The sequence below is a fragment of the Gymnoscopelus braueri genome (assembly GCF_963280865.1).
Source record: "Gymnoscopelus braueri genome assembly, chromosome: 8".
In the NCBI taxonomy this organism is placed as follows: Eukaryota; Metazoa; Chordata; class Actinopteri; order Myctophiformes; family Myctophidae; genus Gymnoscopelus; species Gymnoscopelus braueri.
The window spans coordinates 24,406,686-24,425,583 of record NC_137609.1 but is presented as its reverse complement, the minus strand read 5'-3'; the positions used below and the strand labels follow the sequence as shown (position 1 = coordinate 24,425,583).

The following is an 18,898-nucleotide window of genomic DNA, read 5'->3' as shown; positions in this document are numbered from 1 at the left end:
TTTGTTATCCCTGTTCTTTTCATGATCCATCAGGGCAGCACTCTGTCTCTGTCCAGCCTGAGCCCCATCCTTCCCCAGCTCTTCAGAGTTGTCATCTCCAATGCTGGCTGCCTCAACGAGACCTACCACCTGACCCTGGGCCTTCTGGGTCAGCTGCTGCTCCGTATCACTCCCCCAGAGGCCGATGCTGCAGTCGTGGAGGCCCTGGCGGACAAATATGAGCTTCTCAACCAAGGAGAGGCGTCTGCAGCGGACATGGTGGGCTGGAAGACCACCCAGCTTCTCTTCAGCCTAGGAGCCGTCTGTCTAGACAGGTAAAATGTAGACCTTGACTCATCATGATTTTGTTGTCATTTTCACCTCTCCCAACATGCATTAACAATACCATGGCAGATCTTGTGGTACACACGTAGTTATTATGCACTTGTGGAATAACAATATCACTTGTTCTGCTCAACTAGCCAGTTTTAAAAATCCCAACAAATGTTACCTTGTGCTTACTGCTGAAGCTTATTAAGAGCATGAAACCCTAGGCCGATTGTGTAGTATGTTTTCCTGTAGTACAGGTCAAAAACTGCAGACTTGTAAATACACGGCAAGCTTAGTAAGCAATGCAGATGCAGCTAATAAAATTAATAATGGGTTTGATAGATTTAGGTGTGCCAATGTGCAAGCATAGACAGTTGTGCACAGTATTGTCTGTGCTTGTCACATTGACCCTAAATCTAACACACCCATTATAATTTGTATTAGCTGTAGCTGGGTTGTTTACATCACCTTGAACCGTGTCAATTTTCTTTAGCTGCCAGTGCCTTTCTGCATTTCTATGGTAAAGACACGCTGGAGCGAGTATTCAGTGCTCTTGGCGTCCAGAATTTGTTGGCAGGTGCTTCAAGCAGATAATTCAGAGGAGTGCTGCTCATAAATATAACGTTTGATCCTCTGGGCTGTGTCTGACAACCCAGTTATTTACGACCTGACATTGAATTGTTACCACAAAAATGATAGGTAAATTCGTAAATTCGTCGTTTCAGGTTATTTGTGCTAATATTACTGATGACACGATGTTTGAGCACAGCAACAGTTGATAGGTTTGAACGTTGCGGCCATCAATAAACCTTAAACATGCTCTGGACATGATATCCAAAGCACTCCTCCGCTCATAAAATGTTGCACCTTATGCATCAAACTGCCAAATTTGAAATTAGTCATGATTTACCTCTAATATCCAGACACATTTGGTAATATTAAAAAAACAATGGAAACAACCACAAAACAAGTACATACTGTTCGAGCTTTTAGATACACTTCAGCACTTCGCTACCCCTGCTATGGACTGATGCTGTTATTGCGATAATACATATTTTTTCCCCCTGTGTGTGTGTGTGTGTGTGCGTGTGCGTGTAGTCGTATCGGTCTGGACTGGGCGTGCTCGGTGGCTGACATATTGCGCAGCCTGAATGCCTGCCCCCAGTGGAGCCCAGTAATCGCCTGCTTCACCGACCACTGTGTCCAGCAGCTGCCACGCACGCTCAAACGCACCAACCTGTTCACTCTGCTCGTTTTGGTGGGCTTCCCAGAGGTTAGACCCCCTTCATTGCTTTCTTTCTTTCTTTTACTGAAAGCCATTTTCTATAACATCGTGACAGTCGTCTCTTCTGCAGAGGACCAGTCTCATGCCTCCTCCTGACCTGATTCAACCCCCCTCTGTCTCGTAGGTATTGTGCATGGGCACCCAGTCAGTGTTTATCGACAACGCCAACGAGCAGCACCACATGATCCTGCTCAAGCACTTTACAGAAAAGAACCACGCTGCCGTGGTAGATGTCAAGACACGCAAGAGAAAAACGGGTCAGTTGCGCTTTAGTGCATTACCCCCCGTTCCCCACACGCAGAAGAACTGCACTGAATATCAAAAGCGTCCCCATGCCGATAGACACTAAAGTCTGAGTTCTTTGTATTATTTTACAGTGAAGGACTATCAGCTGATCCAACCCCAGGACTCAAGCACAGCAGCTGTCCCGGGCCAGTCAGAGGGACCGAGCACCCCCCAGGCCCCGCTGACCCACTATCTGAGCAATTTCACCTCCATCATCAGCCACCTGCTGCAGAGCAGCCAGGACAACAATTCCCCTGATGCCGTGGAAGCTTCCTGGGTCCTTTCTCTGGCCCTTAAGGGCCTCTACAATACGCTCAAGGTAAAAAATCTCTGATATGATCTTTAACTAATTCATAATATGAAAGCAACTTTCTTGGATATGGTTTGGACTTTGTATAGATTCTATATTTGTATATAGAGCATATATTCATTCTTCTCATTCCTGGTACTGCTGGTGTTCCATCCTACCAGGTAGCTAATTGCATTCTCCTGATGTCCTTGTGATTGCACTGAGAGAGAGTTCCTAGTTTTCGGTGCAGTTATGTTTTGTGATACTGTTGATGTGGATTGAAATAAACTAAACTAGCTTGTCTAATCAGGTATCAGTTTGACCTGGGACACTGGTTAATTTTCCTAGTAAGACCAGCAGTATCAGTAGTCCCTGATGACAGGGCTTTGGAAACACTGGCTTTAGCTAGCAGCATAAAGTATCAACATGTCAAATATTGTACTTTTGGTATGTGTTGTTGCTGTCTGTAGAAACATGGAGTGGAACAAGCCCAGGAGGCCATTCAGCAGTCTGGTCTGACCCAGCTGCTAGTGAGGAAGTGCAGCAAGGGGACAGGCTTTAGCAAGCTGTGGTTGCTCAGAGACCTGGAGATCCTCTCCATCATGCTCTACTGCTCCAAGAGGGAGATCCACTCCATGGCCCAGGACCCTGAACGGGACGACAGGGAGCAGGAGAAGGAGCACGACTCGGACCACTCCAGCTGCTGCGCCGATGACCCCGACCCCAACAGGCCCGACCCACTGGAGGGCCTGGACGAGGAGACCAAAATCTGCTTCCAGGTGAATAATCAAATGAACCACTGGAACCCTAGCATCCCTATTCTGGGGGGAACATTCGCCAAAAACTGCAGATCTACAAACTCACAATGTGACACGTTGTGATATTGTAGATCATTTTCTGCGAAGAGATTTGGAGTAGATGGAAAAAAAGAGCCGACTAATTAAATGTATGCATAGATTCATTGGCATACATTTTGGGGGGGACGCAGGCAGGGGATGCATCCCCTCAATATTTAGAACTTGTGCATTTGCCCCCACCCCCGCATAGAAACATGATAGAAGCAGAGGACTTTTTATTTTGAAAAGTCACTATAACATAGCCTCTGACAGCGGCAGTTCTTTTTTTCTTCAGTACTGGGTCTTTCTTACAAACAGTGTTGTGATCTCAGTCAACAGTCGTCATAGTGTCTCCTCTCCTCTGGCGCTGTACACACGCACACACGGAGGAGGGTTGACAACCATGGAGGAGCCAGAGGAGGAAAAAAACTCAAAACACATTTGCAGCACGCTCCTTTCACCTCGACCGTTTGGTGTAAGGTGGTAGTCTGAGCTGTCTAAGTCTGTCCTTTTCTCGTTCTTGGCGGTTCCAATGAAACCAAACATGTTTTAGTCTTTCTTGGCGCATGCTCATGTGAAGTTCAATGACGTGAACCTTATCAACAACCCATAGATGCACTCTCCCAAGCACCGAACCGGTAGATGGATAGGTAGTATGGAGCAGATGACGACAACAACAACAGGCGAAGATCTCTGATGGTTTGGTTACCGGAGTCGAGTTACAACTTGTGTGGTTCGATACCGCGTGACTAATATTATCCAAAATGAAACTCAAAAGTATGTTGGAAAATAGCATACTAATTAGATTGAAAATTGGAGGAAATGTCTAGTTTGGCCTGTTGGTGGCGCTAGAGGAAAGGTCTTGTTGAAAATCCGCACGTTTCTTGTTGGGTGTATGAATGTGTACATACAATTTCATGGCAAACTGGCCTTTACTTCAAGATTGTTACAGACGGACAAACAGACGGACGTCATTACATATCCTCGTTTTCGGAGAAACAAAATAGTATAATTTAAGTTTTAGTGAAAAGAAATAATCACAGATATCATGGCAAAAACGAAAACCGGACTTGAGGCTGGCTAAGAGGGATACTCTAGGGGCGATTTATCCTCCCAGCTATTGTTAATCAATAGTGAGTCAGACAGATCAGTGTCTACAGCGTGCTATTAGTATTTGGTAGGCATACGTATATCTCAATATGTCCTTTTGTGTGTGACGCAGATCACCCACGACGCCTTAAATGCACCTCTGCACATCTTGCGAGCCATGTACGAGCTGCAAATGAAGAGGACCGACTCCTTCTTCCTGGAGGTGCAGAAGAGGTCAGCGTCGAACTTTGACACTACGGGCAAACATTCCTATTCATGCAGTCATGCATATACAGTATTCCCTGTATCATTTTTATCGTCATAATAAGGAGCCTCATGTCTTACATGGGAATGTTTCTACTACTTTTTATGTCAAATCTGCAGATTTGACGGAGATGTGATCAAAACGGACGAAACAATCCGCACACTGGCCCAGAAGTGGCAGCCGACCAAGCGCCCTCGCTCCGAGGAGAGGAGCACCAAGGCTGTGGACACCGACATGATTGTGGTGTCCTGCGTGGTGAGACTTTTGTAAAACACTGACTTGCAGTCTTTTTTGGAACTTTAGAAAAATGTTAAGAGTTCCGCCAAGTCTTTGTCTTGCTTGAACTAGATGTAGTTCAAGCGATCGTGGGGGCTACACTGCCCCCCACAATATCCGGTGGTACTGCTCCGTTTTGTGTGTATCCGTAAGCTTTCAGAGAATGTGCTCAAAGACAGAAGAAGAATGCATGCAGAAAACAGACGGAAGGCTCAGACTGTATCTGTTTAGGTACAGTATTTAACGTTGAGAATAAATTGGCCTTTAATCTGTCTCCTACTCTACTTCTCTTCCCTTGATCCATCACAGTCCAAGCCTAGTCACTGTGAGAAAGCCACGGAGGAGATTAACGTCGTGGCCCAGAAGCTCATCACCAACTCGGAGAGCGACTTGCAGCTCAGCTATGCCAAGCAGAGGCGCACCAAGAGTTCGGCGCTCCTGCACAAGGAGCTGGATGCACGCAGCAACCGTAATGTCCGGCAGTACCTGGTGAAAGTGAACCAGGCCATCGCCACACTGTACGCCCGCCACGTGCTGGCCTCGCTACTGGGCGACTGGCCCGCTGCTACACCACTGAGCGAGGAGGCCCTGGAGCTTAGCGGAGCATCCCACATGGCTTACATTCTGGACATGCTAATGCAACTGGAGGAGAGACCTCTCTGGGAGAAGGTAAAGTGTGTGTGTGTGTGTGTGTGTGTGTGTGTGTTTGCATTAGTGTTATATTCTTACTATCAAAATGGTAGTAAGTCAAGGCAGTTTTATTTGTGTAGCACATTTCAGCAATAAGGCAATTCAATGTGCTTTACACAGAACATCAAGCAAAGGAAACACAATTATAAAATTATAAAATGACATTAGGATGCATAAAACAAAATAAGTAAAAATGTATAGATGCAGTTACAGGGCAGAAGAGAAAAGAAAAGCGAAAAAAGAAAAATAACTCGATCAAAGCCAGCACCAAACAGAAAGGTCTTTAGTTGTGTTTTAAAAGAAATAAGAGTGGATGTGTACAGTATGTATGTATGTATGTATGTACAGTATGTAATGTATTGTTTGTATGCTGTATTTGATGTGTGATGCGTGATAACACATTCTATGACATTTTGAAATTTCAGTCATTTTATTGCCCTTTGCCCCCAGTACATGTCTAATTCTACATTTATGTATTCTGCGTGTACGTACGCGCGTGTGTGTACTGTATTTACAGTGTACTGATGTTGTCCATGCTGTGTTCCATCAGATTCTCCAGAGGGTGCTGAAGGGCTGCAGTCAGAGCATGCTGTGCAGTCTCTCTCTAACTGCCTGCCAGTTTATGGAGGAACCAGGCATGGCGGTGCAGGTCAGAGAGTCCAAACACCCCTATGACAACAACACAAACTTTGAGGTGGGTAAACTAGTAATCCTGCAACCAAGTCAACTCACTGATTCGGGTATCCTAAGCATGCTGTTGTTATTCAATGTAATGCACCAACCATACTGTTGTTGATTTCCTTGTATACCTGGCAACAAAGAGAATTCTGGTTCTGATACCTGTTTTGGAGAACTATTGAGTACTGTTTTTGGTGAGGAAAAATTAGAATATTTGCATAATGAGATTGCATTTTCTGTGTCTCTATAGGATAAGGTGCACATCCCTGGGGCCATCTACCTGTCAGTGAAGTTTGACTCGCGCTGCTATACAGAGGAAGGCTGCGACGAGCTCATCATGGCCAGCAGCAGTGACTTCCTCCAGGATCTCCACAACTTCAGTGGCTCCCCCCAGAAATGGTCCGACTTTGAAATTCCTGGTAAGAAACACAACAGACTCTTCATCTATGCATTGGCGTGCGTGCGTAATGTGTACGCATACTGTAGATGGTTGTGACTGACCTGTGACTTGGCATGTGCGTTTTTCTCTCAGGTGATACCCTGCACTACAGGTTTGTTTCCGACATGAGCAACACAGAGTGGGGATACAAGTTCACTGTAACAGGAGGCCACAGAGGACGTTTCCAGACAGGTAATCAATCTCTATTTCAGACCCATATCACATACAAAATGACAAAATACACAACAATAAATAAGCAAAAAAAAACTACTGAAAAACATAAAATCAGTCAAACTACAGCTTGCCACACATATATGCTCAGTCTGTAGAGGCTGTTGCGCCAATGTCTAAATCATGGAAGAGAACCGAGTAGACCAACCACACATTTTGTAAAAGGCAAAAAATGGAGATCAAACTCTATCAAATTCCAAATGTAGTCTTAGTTTGCAACCCCAAATATTGCTTTGCAACACCAAGCCCTATTTTTGGACACCAATCATATGCTATCGATAGTCTGTATAGTGTGTTGTATGTGGATTCAGACTAGGGCTACAGCTACCAATATTTTCAAGGCAGTAATGTACAATATGATGCTAAATGCTCATCACAAGTTCTCTGATGCCAGACAGACACGTTGAATATGATTACCCAGCAATTAATAACATTAATTTCATTTTATAATAAGGAATAAAGACAAGCATTCACATTTTGGTCAAGTTGTAAATAGCACATAGACATTTTCATATAATCACAATCATTATTTGATTACTGATTTTATTCTAATAATTGCTGTCATTTGATTGTCCGATTTTTGTTGCACTGTAGGCTTGTCCAGTTGTATGAGTGTTGAATGTTTAATGGACCACAATGGAAACAAGCCTCTAGATTCTTTTAGTCATCCATTGGGTGTGTTTTTAACTCGCTGTACTGCCTGTACCTTTAAAAATTGTCAATAAAGTTTTCAATCAATCAATTAAAGGGATGGTTCACCCAAAAAATTACTTATTTTCAATCAATTACACACCCCATGAAGCCTTGAATTCATGGAGATGTTTTTGTTTTTGACGCATTCTTAACCCAATAATTTGATGACCGGCGGAAAAATGCTAATCTCTTCGGTAGGAGACTCAAAGTTGACACTTTGAGTCTCCTACCGGAGCCGCCGCCGGTCATCAAATTATTGGCTTAGGAATGCGACAAAAACTAAAATCTCCATGAATTCAAGTATCCATGGGGTGGCTAATCGATAGGAAAAAAGTCATTTTGGGGGTGAACTATCCCTTTAAGCATTTTACCCCTAATTCAAACACAATGTTGTTCATTTACTTTAAACAGGGTTTGAGATCCTGAAGCAGATGTTGGCTGATGACCAAGTGCTCAGTCACCTGCCGCTGTCTGACATCTGGGAGTGGCAGGTGGGCGTGGCCTGCCGTCAGACGGGGAACCAACGGCTGAAAGCCATCCACCTGTTGCTCCGCCTCCTGCAGTGTCAATCACAAACGTGAGGCTCCACCCATCCATTCCTCTCCTATCACTAAATGCAGTGGTGGAAAAAGTACTCAAATGTTTTGCTTAAGTAAAAGTATCAATAGTGCAATGTAGAAGTATTCTGTTACAAGTAAAAGTCCGGAATTCAAACTTTACTTGAGTAAAAGTCCAAAAGTATTTTGTTATCAAAATGTACTTAAAGTACCAAAAGTAAAAGTACTAAAATGTTTGAAAATAGCACATCTACAAGCTCACATCAAATTCAAAAGCCTAAGTATAAAAATAGGGCTTCAGTGGTTAATGTATGTTTTATAATATAATAATTTATATCTGCAAAGTAACTAGTAACTAAAGTTTTCAAATAATTGTAGTGGAGTCGAAGTAAAAGTACTGCAAACTGGAAATACTCCAGTAAAGTAAAAATACCTAAACATTTTACTTAAGTACAGTACTTGAGTAAATGTACTTAGTTACTTTCCACCACTGCTAGCTTTGCTGTTCTTAGTTTGGTATAAGCATCAGCTGTACGCAGAGGAGCGACCTTTCGTTTGTTGTCCCAGGAGAGGAGACACAGGATTTCACTTCACACAGGGTTTGCATAAAGGCTCCACGGAAGCTTAATATCCTGATAGTTGCCATGGAGATGAGCTAAGGGATATGTTTGAGGATTTGCATAGCTTCAGACTCTGGTCCTTTCTGACCATGGTGACGGCATCACCATGCCCGAACGTAAAATCTTGCAAGAGATATTTTTCTTTTGAATGCATTTTTCTGTTTTTTCATCCGTCTGCAAGCCAAAGATCTTAGAGGTGTCGTTTCTTGGGCATGTTGCTATATCATGAACCTTTTTCATGTCAAGGACTCCCAAATGTATTTGGCCGCCGGCCCCCCATCTCAAAATACTTTGTTCCAGGGACCCACAGAAGCAAAGATTTGAGTAAAAAATGTACGCTTTAATATAATATGATATAATCCAATCCAATCCAATCCACTTTATTTATAGAGCACATTTAAAAACAACAGTGTTGAACCAAAGTGCTGTACACTCAGTAAAATACTAAAATAAACAAGAGAACACACACAATGAACAAGACAACGATTGACACAATGCCTAGGGAAGCAGCAGCTTCTCAATCTGAATTTTCAAACGCCAAGGAGAACAAGTGAGTTTTCAAACGTGATTTAAACACAGGCAGGGTTTGAGACACTCTAACATGGGGTGGCAGCTTGTTCCACAATGTGGGCGCTATGGAGGAAAATGATCTATCTCCCCGTGTTTTCAACTTAGTTGCTGGGACCTTAAGGAGTGACTGGTCAGTAGACCTTAAGACCCTTGTACCATTATTGGGAGGTAGAAGTTCGGATATGTATAATATTGACAGATTTTCACCAATTTCTTTATTTAAATTCCAAAAATAGTAGATCTACAAGCACATATGCTGTGAGCTTGTATATCTACTATTTTTGAATAGCCAAAGTATAAAATCATGCTTTTTAGCTAAAATCTAAAATGACACGTTTTCCCGGTTTTAATGGGATAATGGCAATGTCCCTGGTTTGGTTCTGCTCTGAGACATGCGTAGCATGTTGTGCGTGGTGGCTTGTCCTGACTGCATAATGCTGTGCTCATCTCTCTTGAAGTCCTGCGTAATCATGCCTACGTGTCATCTCTGTTACCTCCTGATCTCCCTGTGTTGCAGGGCCTGTGAGCTGACCCTGCTGCGGCCGTTGTGGCAGCTCTTCCTGACCATGGAGAACAGCTTGGGCCAAGACCCCACCAGTATCACTGTGCTGCTGCCCCTCCACAGAGCCCTCACCGAACTGTTCTTCATCGCCGAGTCCAGAGCCAATGTGAGTGACATACATCAGTGGTTCCCAAACTTCTTTTTTTTCTCCAAAGACCCCCAGATTGGTATGCATTATGCCACTGAATCCCATAACTCGTGAGCAGGTCAATTTCGTTCTATTTGTACACCCTCAGAGTTTCACTCATTTAGCTGGGGACTCCCTGGAACTACCTCAAAGACCACTGGGGTTCTCTGGACCCCACTTTGAGAACCACTGACATACATGCACACACACATACGCACACACACACACAGAAAAATCTGGCCTGTTAATTTAACTGAGTGTTAAAAAAGGACACCGGTCCATATTACAACTTCACTTAACTTCACTTAACACCATCGGTTTGTACTGTGCACATGCAGCACAGATAACAATTCTATGGTGTTGTCCAGGTTGGCAACTCAACAATTAAAGGATCGTAGTTGCCTCTCCTATGCTAGTGTCAGTGGAGTCCTGTGGTCCGTACCTGGTGTGTGAGAAAGTGTATAAGTGAGTGATGAACATATTTTATCTGGCTCCACCTGGGCTCCTGCTGGGCCCACAGCCAAGCCCCAGCCCTGCCATCTGCCAGAACAGCACAGCACCACCCGTGATTGTGCATGCATGCGCGTGTGGCCGTTCCCAGCTGTCTTTAATTTCTAAGAATAGTCTCAAGGATTGTGCATGTATTTAGCAAAAAGACAAAGTTGACATCCGTACAAGCGTTTTGATCCGTCTCAGAGCACACCACTATTGTTCCCCCTCTTCAGACTGTCAAGCTGCCACTCTGATAGCTGACTTAGTGAGGGTGCAACTTGGGATTTCAATGCTTGATGCTGAGTAGATGGATGGACTGCGTCTGTGCCCGCTGGATGTTGCCGCATGTACTGCCGCAAGCAAACACCAGGGGGCAGTAGCAGGACGAAGACATGGGGGACGTGGAGGATGATATTGGCCTTGGACGCCCTTCAGAACACATGCATGCGTTACACACAGAAAACAGTGTCACAGCAATGCTAGGGTTGTGTGCCTCCATCCAGGGGCCTGTTTGTCATCCTACAGAAGAGTATGGCCTTTTGTTTAGTTTTTACCAGTACCTCACGATCTAATTAGTTTTCTATAGCCCTTGTTTAATGCTTAGTCATCTCCTGTTCGTCACACTGTGTGTGTGTGTGTGTGTGTGTGTGTGTGTGTGTGTGAAGGAGAGAAACTAAACTAGTACTAGGCTAGCTAGCTGTCATGTTTGGCAGCGTACCACTCACACACGCCATCAGTCCATGCACATGTCATAACTGGAGTCTTGCACCGTTGACCACTGAGCCACACTACAGTTGGGGGTTAAAGGCCACACTAGTCGCTCAACATGGCTGTTGAGCAAGGGACGAATGCTCCTCATTCACCAGAATGACCACATATTACCAGCTGTTCTAGGGATGCGTAATCCACCAAATCCACCAAAGTGAAAAAAAATCCACCTTTTGATCCCAAGTTTGCTTCTCTAGCCACGTTGCTGCCACCACCACTGACTATCCACTGACCTCAGACAGTGCAGTAAAGTTCAATTTATTCTTCATTGCACGACCGTGGTGCTCACCGAAAATACATATCTTTGTTAAGTATGAATTAGACTTATGCCAGCTGGTCAGCTACTCATTTGGGAGGTGACTTTATTAGCACAACACAACACCATGCCCTCAAACTGGCACAGCAGTTGAGCAAAAGTAAAGTGCTGTGCTGAAAGAGCAGTGTCAACTTCCTGATGATGGAAAAAAAAACAACGATGCAATTGCTCTCTGCGCTGCTCAGCTTGGCTCCTCCCTCTGCCATTCTCTGTGGCACTCTGACTGGTGCTTGACGACGTTGCATTGCAGGAAGTTCAGGATGTGGTTCAAGCTATTATGTGAGGTTTCAGAAGGAGACAGACACATGGTGCTGCACCTGAATCCAGGATGCACACTGTAATCTAATGTAGGTTACATGCTGTGTTCTCTTGCAGCCACTTTGCAGGCTAAGATCCAAAACTAAAAACGTGGACACACATATTATAGACACTGGATACATTCTAATGACTAGTCCCTCTTTAAGCAGTACTGTTGTACTGATGATCGAGCTGTGTAGTAGTCGAATCATGTCGTAATCATGTTGCTAGCCAAAACATAAAGGATGTGCGTGGACTGGGCTCCATGGCTCACACTGCATGTTGACACATGAACTCAACAGCAGTGATGACATACGGCCCAGTTCAACAGCTCCATGTTGACACTGCTGCAAAAACATGGCGAGCTGCTGAGCAGTTTTCACGTGCCTTGTGAGTCTTCCAAATGGCCTTATTTGGTCTGGGACGTGGACCATTGCATTTCTTAAGGTTTAGCAGTTAATGCCGTCCAGATTTCCTTGTGTGATGGTTGCAGCTGGGGGCATGTCCATTGAGATATAATGAACTTTCTACCCCCAGGAAATGAAAGCTATATTTAGGAACCAAAATGGCACGTCATGCGCTGGTGACCATACAAATGGTGCTAGGATGTTCCCCAGAATAAACATTTGGGGTGTTGTGAGATGGATGGTGGAGTGTGGCTCTGGACTGTGTCTCCTGGACCTATAAAGGCTCCATTTCACCAGTGTCTCAGCCCATTTAGTTTGTATTTAGTCTTATCTGTGTCCCCCCAACTTCCCATGCTTATCGTTTCTGTCGGGCAGAAACCTTGTATGTGCAAAACCATTACTTTTTAGAAAATGGAAAACATAACCTGTGTTCCAATGGACCCAATGTAATTATTATTCACAAGCTCTTGTTATTACTTTTCCTTCATTAAATATTTATAAAAACCCACAGACAGACTTAACCACTTGTAACCTGGTGTCCCTATTTTGGGTATGTTAATATCTATAGGTCAAAATAGGTTCAAACCTTTTCACTATTTTCGCTACTTTTGCATGACACTGTGATATGACAAAGTATACAATATGTAATTAATTAAAAAAAGATGAATTATGGGGGTACAAGATGTCTGCCCGACAGCGATGTTATGTAACCTGAGATATGTCTTTACTATGGGGCCTTGCTGGAAGCTCTACTTGATTTGTTTGTAATTTTAAGTGACTTTTCCAACATTCCACCATAGCTTTGAGACAGAGATATGGAGATGAAAAGTGGTCAGGGGAACCAAGCCTCATTTATAACTGGAGTGTATCCCTTATATAACACAAGGCAGATAGCGTCGCATGTTTCTTCCCATACACTGCAGTTATCTTACTTGACTTTTCTTAAGCCCTTTGATCCTCTAGGGTGCATAGGCTTTTGACAAAAGTCCACCACTTTACTCTGTTAATGGCGGTTCTTTAAGTTGAGCCCGCTCTCTGACATTTCTTCCTGGACACTTCTTATCCTGCTGTTTCTTGGGCGACATTGTTACCTCTCTCCTTGGGAGCTACTTTTCAGGGCTTGTGGGGTGATGTTTGTGGCAGGTTTTCTGAGGGTGTGAACAATCCAACTCTTCTTTTCTATTTCAAATTTGTACGTCAATGGGATCCGGACTCCCAATCCATATTGCTTACTTTGTCTCTCCACTAGATGTTTAATATTCTCCTGAGGCAGATGTTGATAAATGTGTGTAGCCTGTGTGTTGAAGATCCATACAGCATAGCCTTGTTTCACATTGGAGTTGAAGATACGTATTTTGGTGTTACTACAGTTATATCAGCTTTGTGATATTGACAGCTTGTGAAGATTTTGGTTTATGATCAACTGCGTTCTAATGTGTTTTCCAGGCACAAGGCATTTTCCAGGAGTACCTACTAGCAATGACCACCGATGAGCAGCTCCTGAACCACACAGCTCTGGTAAGACCTTTCACTTCTTATGTCCCTCTACATGCATGGTGTCCCCCAGGGCTCTATACTAGGTGTACTACCTTTTTCCCTAGTCTACACCAAATCCCTTGGCTGAAAATAGCCGATCTACAAGTGTAGCAATGTGACGTGTTGTGAGCTTATAGATCAGCTTTTTTCATGTGGTTTTAAGGTGTCTCTAGTCCTAAATTGTCAGACGCTCATCACATTATTTTCGTCTTGTTTTTAACTCACCATTCTGATTCAAATGTTTTTCCATCAGTATTTGTTTTTTTCAGAACTTCTCAGAGGAAATATTTGCATTAATGTAATGCACTATACAGTATAGGCTCAAACACAGAGTCAAAAAGTGATACTGTAGTGCATAATGCCCATCTTGTTCAGTGTCCATGTGCTGGACAAACGGCAGATCAACAATGCAAAATAATAAAGTCGGCACACTGGTTCTCAGCCCCACTTATTTATTGCTGCTCAACATTGAGCAGCAATAAATATGTGGAGCTGAGAACCAGTGTGCCGACTTTATTCTTTTTCAAACACAGAGTCCTCCTGACAGCCAGGAGGTGCCCCCCCCCCCCCCCCCCAACAGGCTCTTTACTTTGAATGGTGTGTGTGGGCTGTGTTCAGGCTAATGTATTTAGTAATTACATCCATTAGCATTTGTAGCAGAATGAGCTATAGCATCCACTGTACTGTGGTCCCGTTTTTCCAGCGGAGCCGGGGAGCAGTTTAGAGGAGGGAAACGTGGAGGGACAGTGCAGTTGTGGGTGGTTGGATGGAGAGGTTACATTCATATTGAAAAATAACAGCAGAGTAGATTGTGTTGGTGATGCAGAAAACAGTTCACTTTAATCAGTCCACGGAGAGCTCCTTGGTATGGTAATGCATTATTGTTAGTTAGCAGCCAGTGTCCACGGATTCTGGATTACTGAACAGAACAGATATTAAGCAAATCTTCCACAGGAGACCTCTTTGGAGTCCTCACTGTAAAGCCAACTGTGGAGTTAGCATATGATGCTACCTTCACCAAACTAGCTAAGATCCTCCTGAACACTGTCTATAATTACAATTAAAAACGTCTATTAGAGAGAGAAACACAACTTTTAGGCCCTCAGACATAGGGCAAATACGGATTTGCCTGATTACCTATTTGCCTGATTTCTCTCTAATAAATGTTTTAATTGCTAAATAAAACTGATGGATCCCTTGCCTCCAATATTACAGTATTGTGCATCTTTCTGACCTGCTTTGTTTCATGTACCAATTCACTCACTTTCCTTTTGTCGTTTTCAAATCACACAGGCTCTGAAGAACATTGCTGCCATCAGCCTGGCTATAAATTACCCCAATAAATCCACCAAGCTGCTCGACGGGTCCCCCTGAGAGGACCAGATGAAGTGAAGCCAAGGTGATTTAGAGAGTATGATAGTAGCCTGGAGGCGACCCATCTTCACCTTAACTCAGCTGGCTCACTTTGAACCAGGGATGAAGGCGTTGTTCCCCCCACACAACAACCTCACTTAGGGACTCCCAATGACACGCGTCTACTCTCTCCATTTCTCTGGACATTTGTTGCAGGGAGGGGGGGAGGCGGGGCCTCCCTTACTAATCACAGTTCCGTTGGCCTTAGGTGAATCCAATATATCAGCATGTGCTTTATTGGAACAACTGTCTTTTTTATTTTTTTATTTTGAAGTTTTACTTGACGATGCTGTGCTAAAGTTGAGGTGTGCCAAATCTGCCACTCCCACAGGGAGGAAGTATTTTCCTTCTTTTTCTTTTTTTCCCCCTCTTTTTTTTTTAAAATTCTGTTCATTTTCTTTTAATTGTCTAAACAAAAGCCACCTTGGGTACACGATTGATAATGGTGAAAGCAGCAAGCAGGTCACCTTGCCTGCATGCCGCCTGTCTCTGTGGACATGTAGAACATGTCTAAAAATACGGCCCAGGACAGTGGATTCTCATTAGTCACTATGGGGAGACAGTTCTGACCTACTAGCTCACTCAACTCCTCTCCTCCTCCTCCTCCATCTTACTGAGAAAAAAAGTAGATTATTATTATTATTATTATTATTATTATTAAAAGAAATCATGTTTTGATTTAATTTATTTTTAACACTAGGACCTTATCGATTTTTTTTATGGGGTTACTCACTATGTCGCCTGTAAATTCCTTCCTGAAGAGATCAAAAAGATGAAAAGGCTCTCTGTAACTTTTTGGTATGAGAAGTAGGAGCCCTAATATGGCTACTGCACCACTCAAAGTTGACCATGGAATGATGTACAGTAGAGTTGATATACTGTTATACCCATACAGTATGTACGGTGGGGACAGTTGGACAGAGGTCATTTTTCTTTTCTTTTTCTTTTTTGACAGAAATTATAAAGTATGATTTAACAACTTTTTTTCCCCCCTTTCTTTCTTTTTGGTGCATAAACACAACACATATAGGACTGTACGAACAGAACATTAATGCAAACATTTTGCTCTGAACAGTCGAGACTCGAGACAATAAAGCTGATTCTGACTCGGGCGTTGGAACAGAAATCTATTGTCCATCTCAAACTTCAGATTTCCTATAACAGCCTGTGCTCTGTTACTTGACTTCAAGGATGGCACAAAACAAATGGATATACAGGAAAATAAAAAACAAACCACTTTAAATGTTTATTTTAAGCAAAAGAACCGAACCATAGTGATTGAAAATAGGGAAAAGAAGAGGTGTATCATCTACTCTGGAGGGGGGATGAAAGGAGTAATGAATACATTTCCTGTGATTACACAAAGCCAGAAGATGTGTGGAAACGGAAGGGCTTACAGACATGCTGTCAGTACACAGAAAGAGGTGTTGGATGGTGGATATATGTTGTTCTAAATATACTAAATGTGAATATTAAGTATGAATCCGAATCTGAATTCCTTTGCTGTCATTGTACAGGATACAACAAACAATATGTAGTACTGATGGTGCACTCACACAAACAGTTAAGACATTTTAAAGTGTGAAACATAACAATATATATGCATTTGCTGTAACCTCTAAACGATGATATAATATAAGAACAATACACATCAAAACAAATTCCAACAGCTAAGATATTGCATATTTTCTGAATTGCAGTGACCATATAAGTAGTACAAGGAATAGATGCATACAAAGGTGCAATTAAAATGTCAACATCTGTGCAGTTCTCTAAAAATGTAGTAGTTGGGATAGTTACAAGCAGTGTCTGTTTGGCAATGTTCAGTTCCTGTATGGCTCTGGGGTTGAAGCTGTTCTTAAGTCTGTTTGCGCTTGATGGTGGAAGTTTAAACCCACCTCTTGAAACAATAAAGTCTTGTTTCAAGAAGTAGAGGTAAGATGTGAGGGGGGCTCTATTTTTGTTCTTTCTATTTATTTGTTTTAGAATGAAACCACGGTGGTGTACTGTATGCCAAAGAAACCCATTATTGTGAGCCATCAAACAAGCTCCCTTCACTTTTCATCACATTGCTGCCCTGTGAGGAGGAGAAATAGGTTAGAAGATGGCTATTTATTTTTTGATGGCCCTACAGGGCTGTAGGATCTTTGGTGTTTTTGTTTACATGACTGTCAGCCACAGTGGGGGAGCCTAATTTATACCTGGTCGCCCGACCATAAATAACAGATTTTCTGAGTAAAAAAAAAGTGACTCACTGCAAGTGACTAGATTGTGTGGCGAGATGAAAATTGAGCTCAACATTCTTGACTTGGTGAGTTCGATGGCCTCCAGCATGGCTTTTTTCTTCTCTGAGAATTCAGTTGGATGACGCCTCACATACAGTATATACCATGTGCCTACAGCTAAAACGAAAAAAAGCAATCGTTTATTTAACTCATGTTATTGGAAAGATCTTTAATTATATTTTAAATGAGAAATATATTGTTTAATTTGAGCTTTTTCTATCTTTTTACCTTTTTGTGTTAGTGTCATTGTTAATGCTTGTTACTTGAGACTGACTGAGATTTGAATGTACATATCTGTGAATATTGTTAATTGCATAGTAATAATACAGGGGGGGAAGTCTTTCATATCAGCCCCTTTCCAATTTGAATTTTAATATATTGGTCACGAAAGGCTAGACACATTATTTTGTTTGATTTTGTATGCATGGCACATTGGAGATCATTTGGAAGAGAATACTGCTTGGGTTGAAATGTGATCCATTTCTAATTTAAAATGAAAAAAACAAAACATTTTGATGTGAGAATGTTTCTTTGTGTCATCTTTTGTTTGTCTGTGCTCACTAGGGGCTTTATCTTATTCGAATCATCATAGATTATGTGGAACTCTTATACCAATTTCCTTCTGTTACTGTACTTTGTACCAGCTTTCCTTAAAGGTAGGGTAAGTGATATTTTTTGGTTAAAACAAAAAGTATTTTGTTAAAAGGTTAAAATACTATATTCTGATAGTAATCATTGCTATAGAGTGTTTTTTCAGTAACAGATGTCTCCCTGTCTCTCCAGCTCTTTAATAAACAGAAAATACATTTTTCGGTAGGTGTCAAAATCTCAGCCAATCAGGAGAAAGTACCCATTTTTAAGCTTAATTTGTATAGTGTTCCAGTTCCAATTTTGCATGCTCATTTCTTAGTGTCATCACTTCCAATTTCACTTGTTTAATCTGTATCCTGATTGAGTTCTCTGTCCTGGTTGGATAAAATTGGAAATGAAACTGAAACTGAAACGAAAATGCATTTTCTGTTTAATAAAGAGGTGGAGAGACAAGGAGACTCCTAATACTGAACAAACACTCTATAGCAATGAGTACTATCAGAATATAGAGCTATTTAACAATTATTTTAACCAACGCAAATCACTTACCCTACCTTTAACTCTGAAAGTGCAATTTTTCACTCTGGTACTAATCAATTACTGTCCTTCACCTGTTAGTACATCTCTCTTTAGCAATGGAACAAAACCTCCCCATTCATTCAGATATTGGTGACCATTTGACCATCTTTGAAACTGCTGTCCCGTGTCTGCTTTTTATCTCGGCACGGTGTCTGACCTGAGTTATTGTTTAGTCTCTTTTCCCCTCCTGAAGGAGAGCTCTTAATATGACTTTAGAGTCTCTCCCTTCTGCTCCTACCTAGAATCTCCTTCTCAGGGATGGGCATTCATGAAGGGAAGGATGATGATCGCCGGGGTGATAATGGTATCAAATGGGAGGAAATATTCAATAAGGGTCCAGATGATTCAGCGGCTATCTGTGGCACCTAGCCCCCACACTGGAGTGAGTCAGCTCATCCACCTCCGCCCCACCC

General features: G+C 42.6%; 1 protein-coding gene across 4 annotated transcripts in view; it reads left to right on the top strand.

The window, feature by feature from the left end:
• Positions 1-17,813, top strand: part of zzef1 (zinc finger, ZZ-type with EF hand domain 1) — a 41,132-nt gene extending 23,319 nt beyond the window's left edge. For 2 of the 4 annotated variants that reach the window (XM_080436571.1, XM_080436569.1), the window contains exons 40-54: positions 34-314; positions 1,408-1,582; positions 1,719-1,851; positions 1,972-2,198; positions 2,639-2,947; positions 4,227-4,327; positions 4,478-4,613; positions 4,944-5,303; positions 5,875-6,018; positions 6,253-6,421; positions 6,535-6,633; positions 7,777-7,942; positions 9,630-9,780; positions 13,528-13,599; positions 14,911-15,681. In XM_080436571.1, the coding sequence (XP_080292697.1) occupies positions 34-314; positions 1,408-1,582; positions 1,719-1,851; positions 1,972-2,198; positions 2,639-2,947; positions 4,227-4,327; positions 4,478-4,613; positions 4,944-5,303; positions 5,875-6,018; positions 6,253-6,421; positions 6,535-6,633; positions 7,777-7,942; positions 9,630-9,780; positions 13,528-13,599; positions 14,911-14,991 (2,604 nt within the window). In that variant the 3' untranslated portion in view covers positions 14,992-15,681. Of the gene's footprint in view, positions 1-33; positions 315-1,407; positions 1,583-1,718; positions 1,852-1,971; positions 2,199-2,638; positions 2,948-4,226; positions 4,328-4,477; positions 4,614-4,943; positions 5,304-5,874; positions 6,019-6,252; positions 6,422-6,534; positions 6,634-7,776; positions 7,943-9,629; positions 9,781-13,527; positions 13,600-14,910; positions 15,682-17,016 lie in introns of those variants that run through there. The other 2 variants (XM_080436570.1, XM_080436572.1) reach the window with 2 other exon arrangements.
• Positions 17,814-18,898: the final 1,085 nt, after the last annotated feature.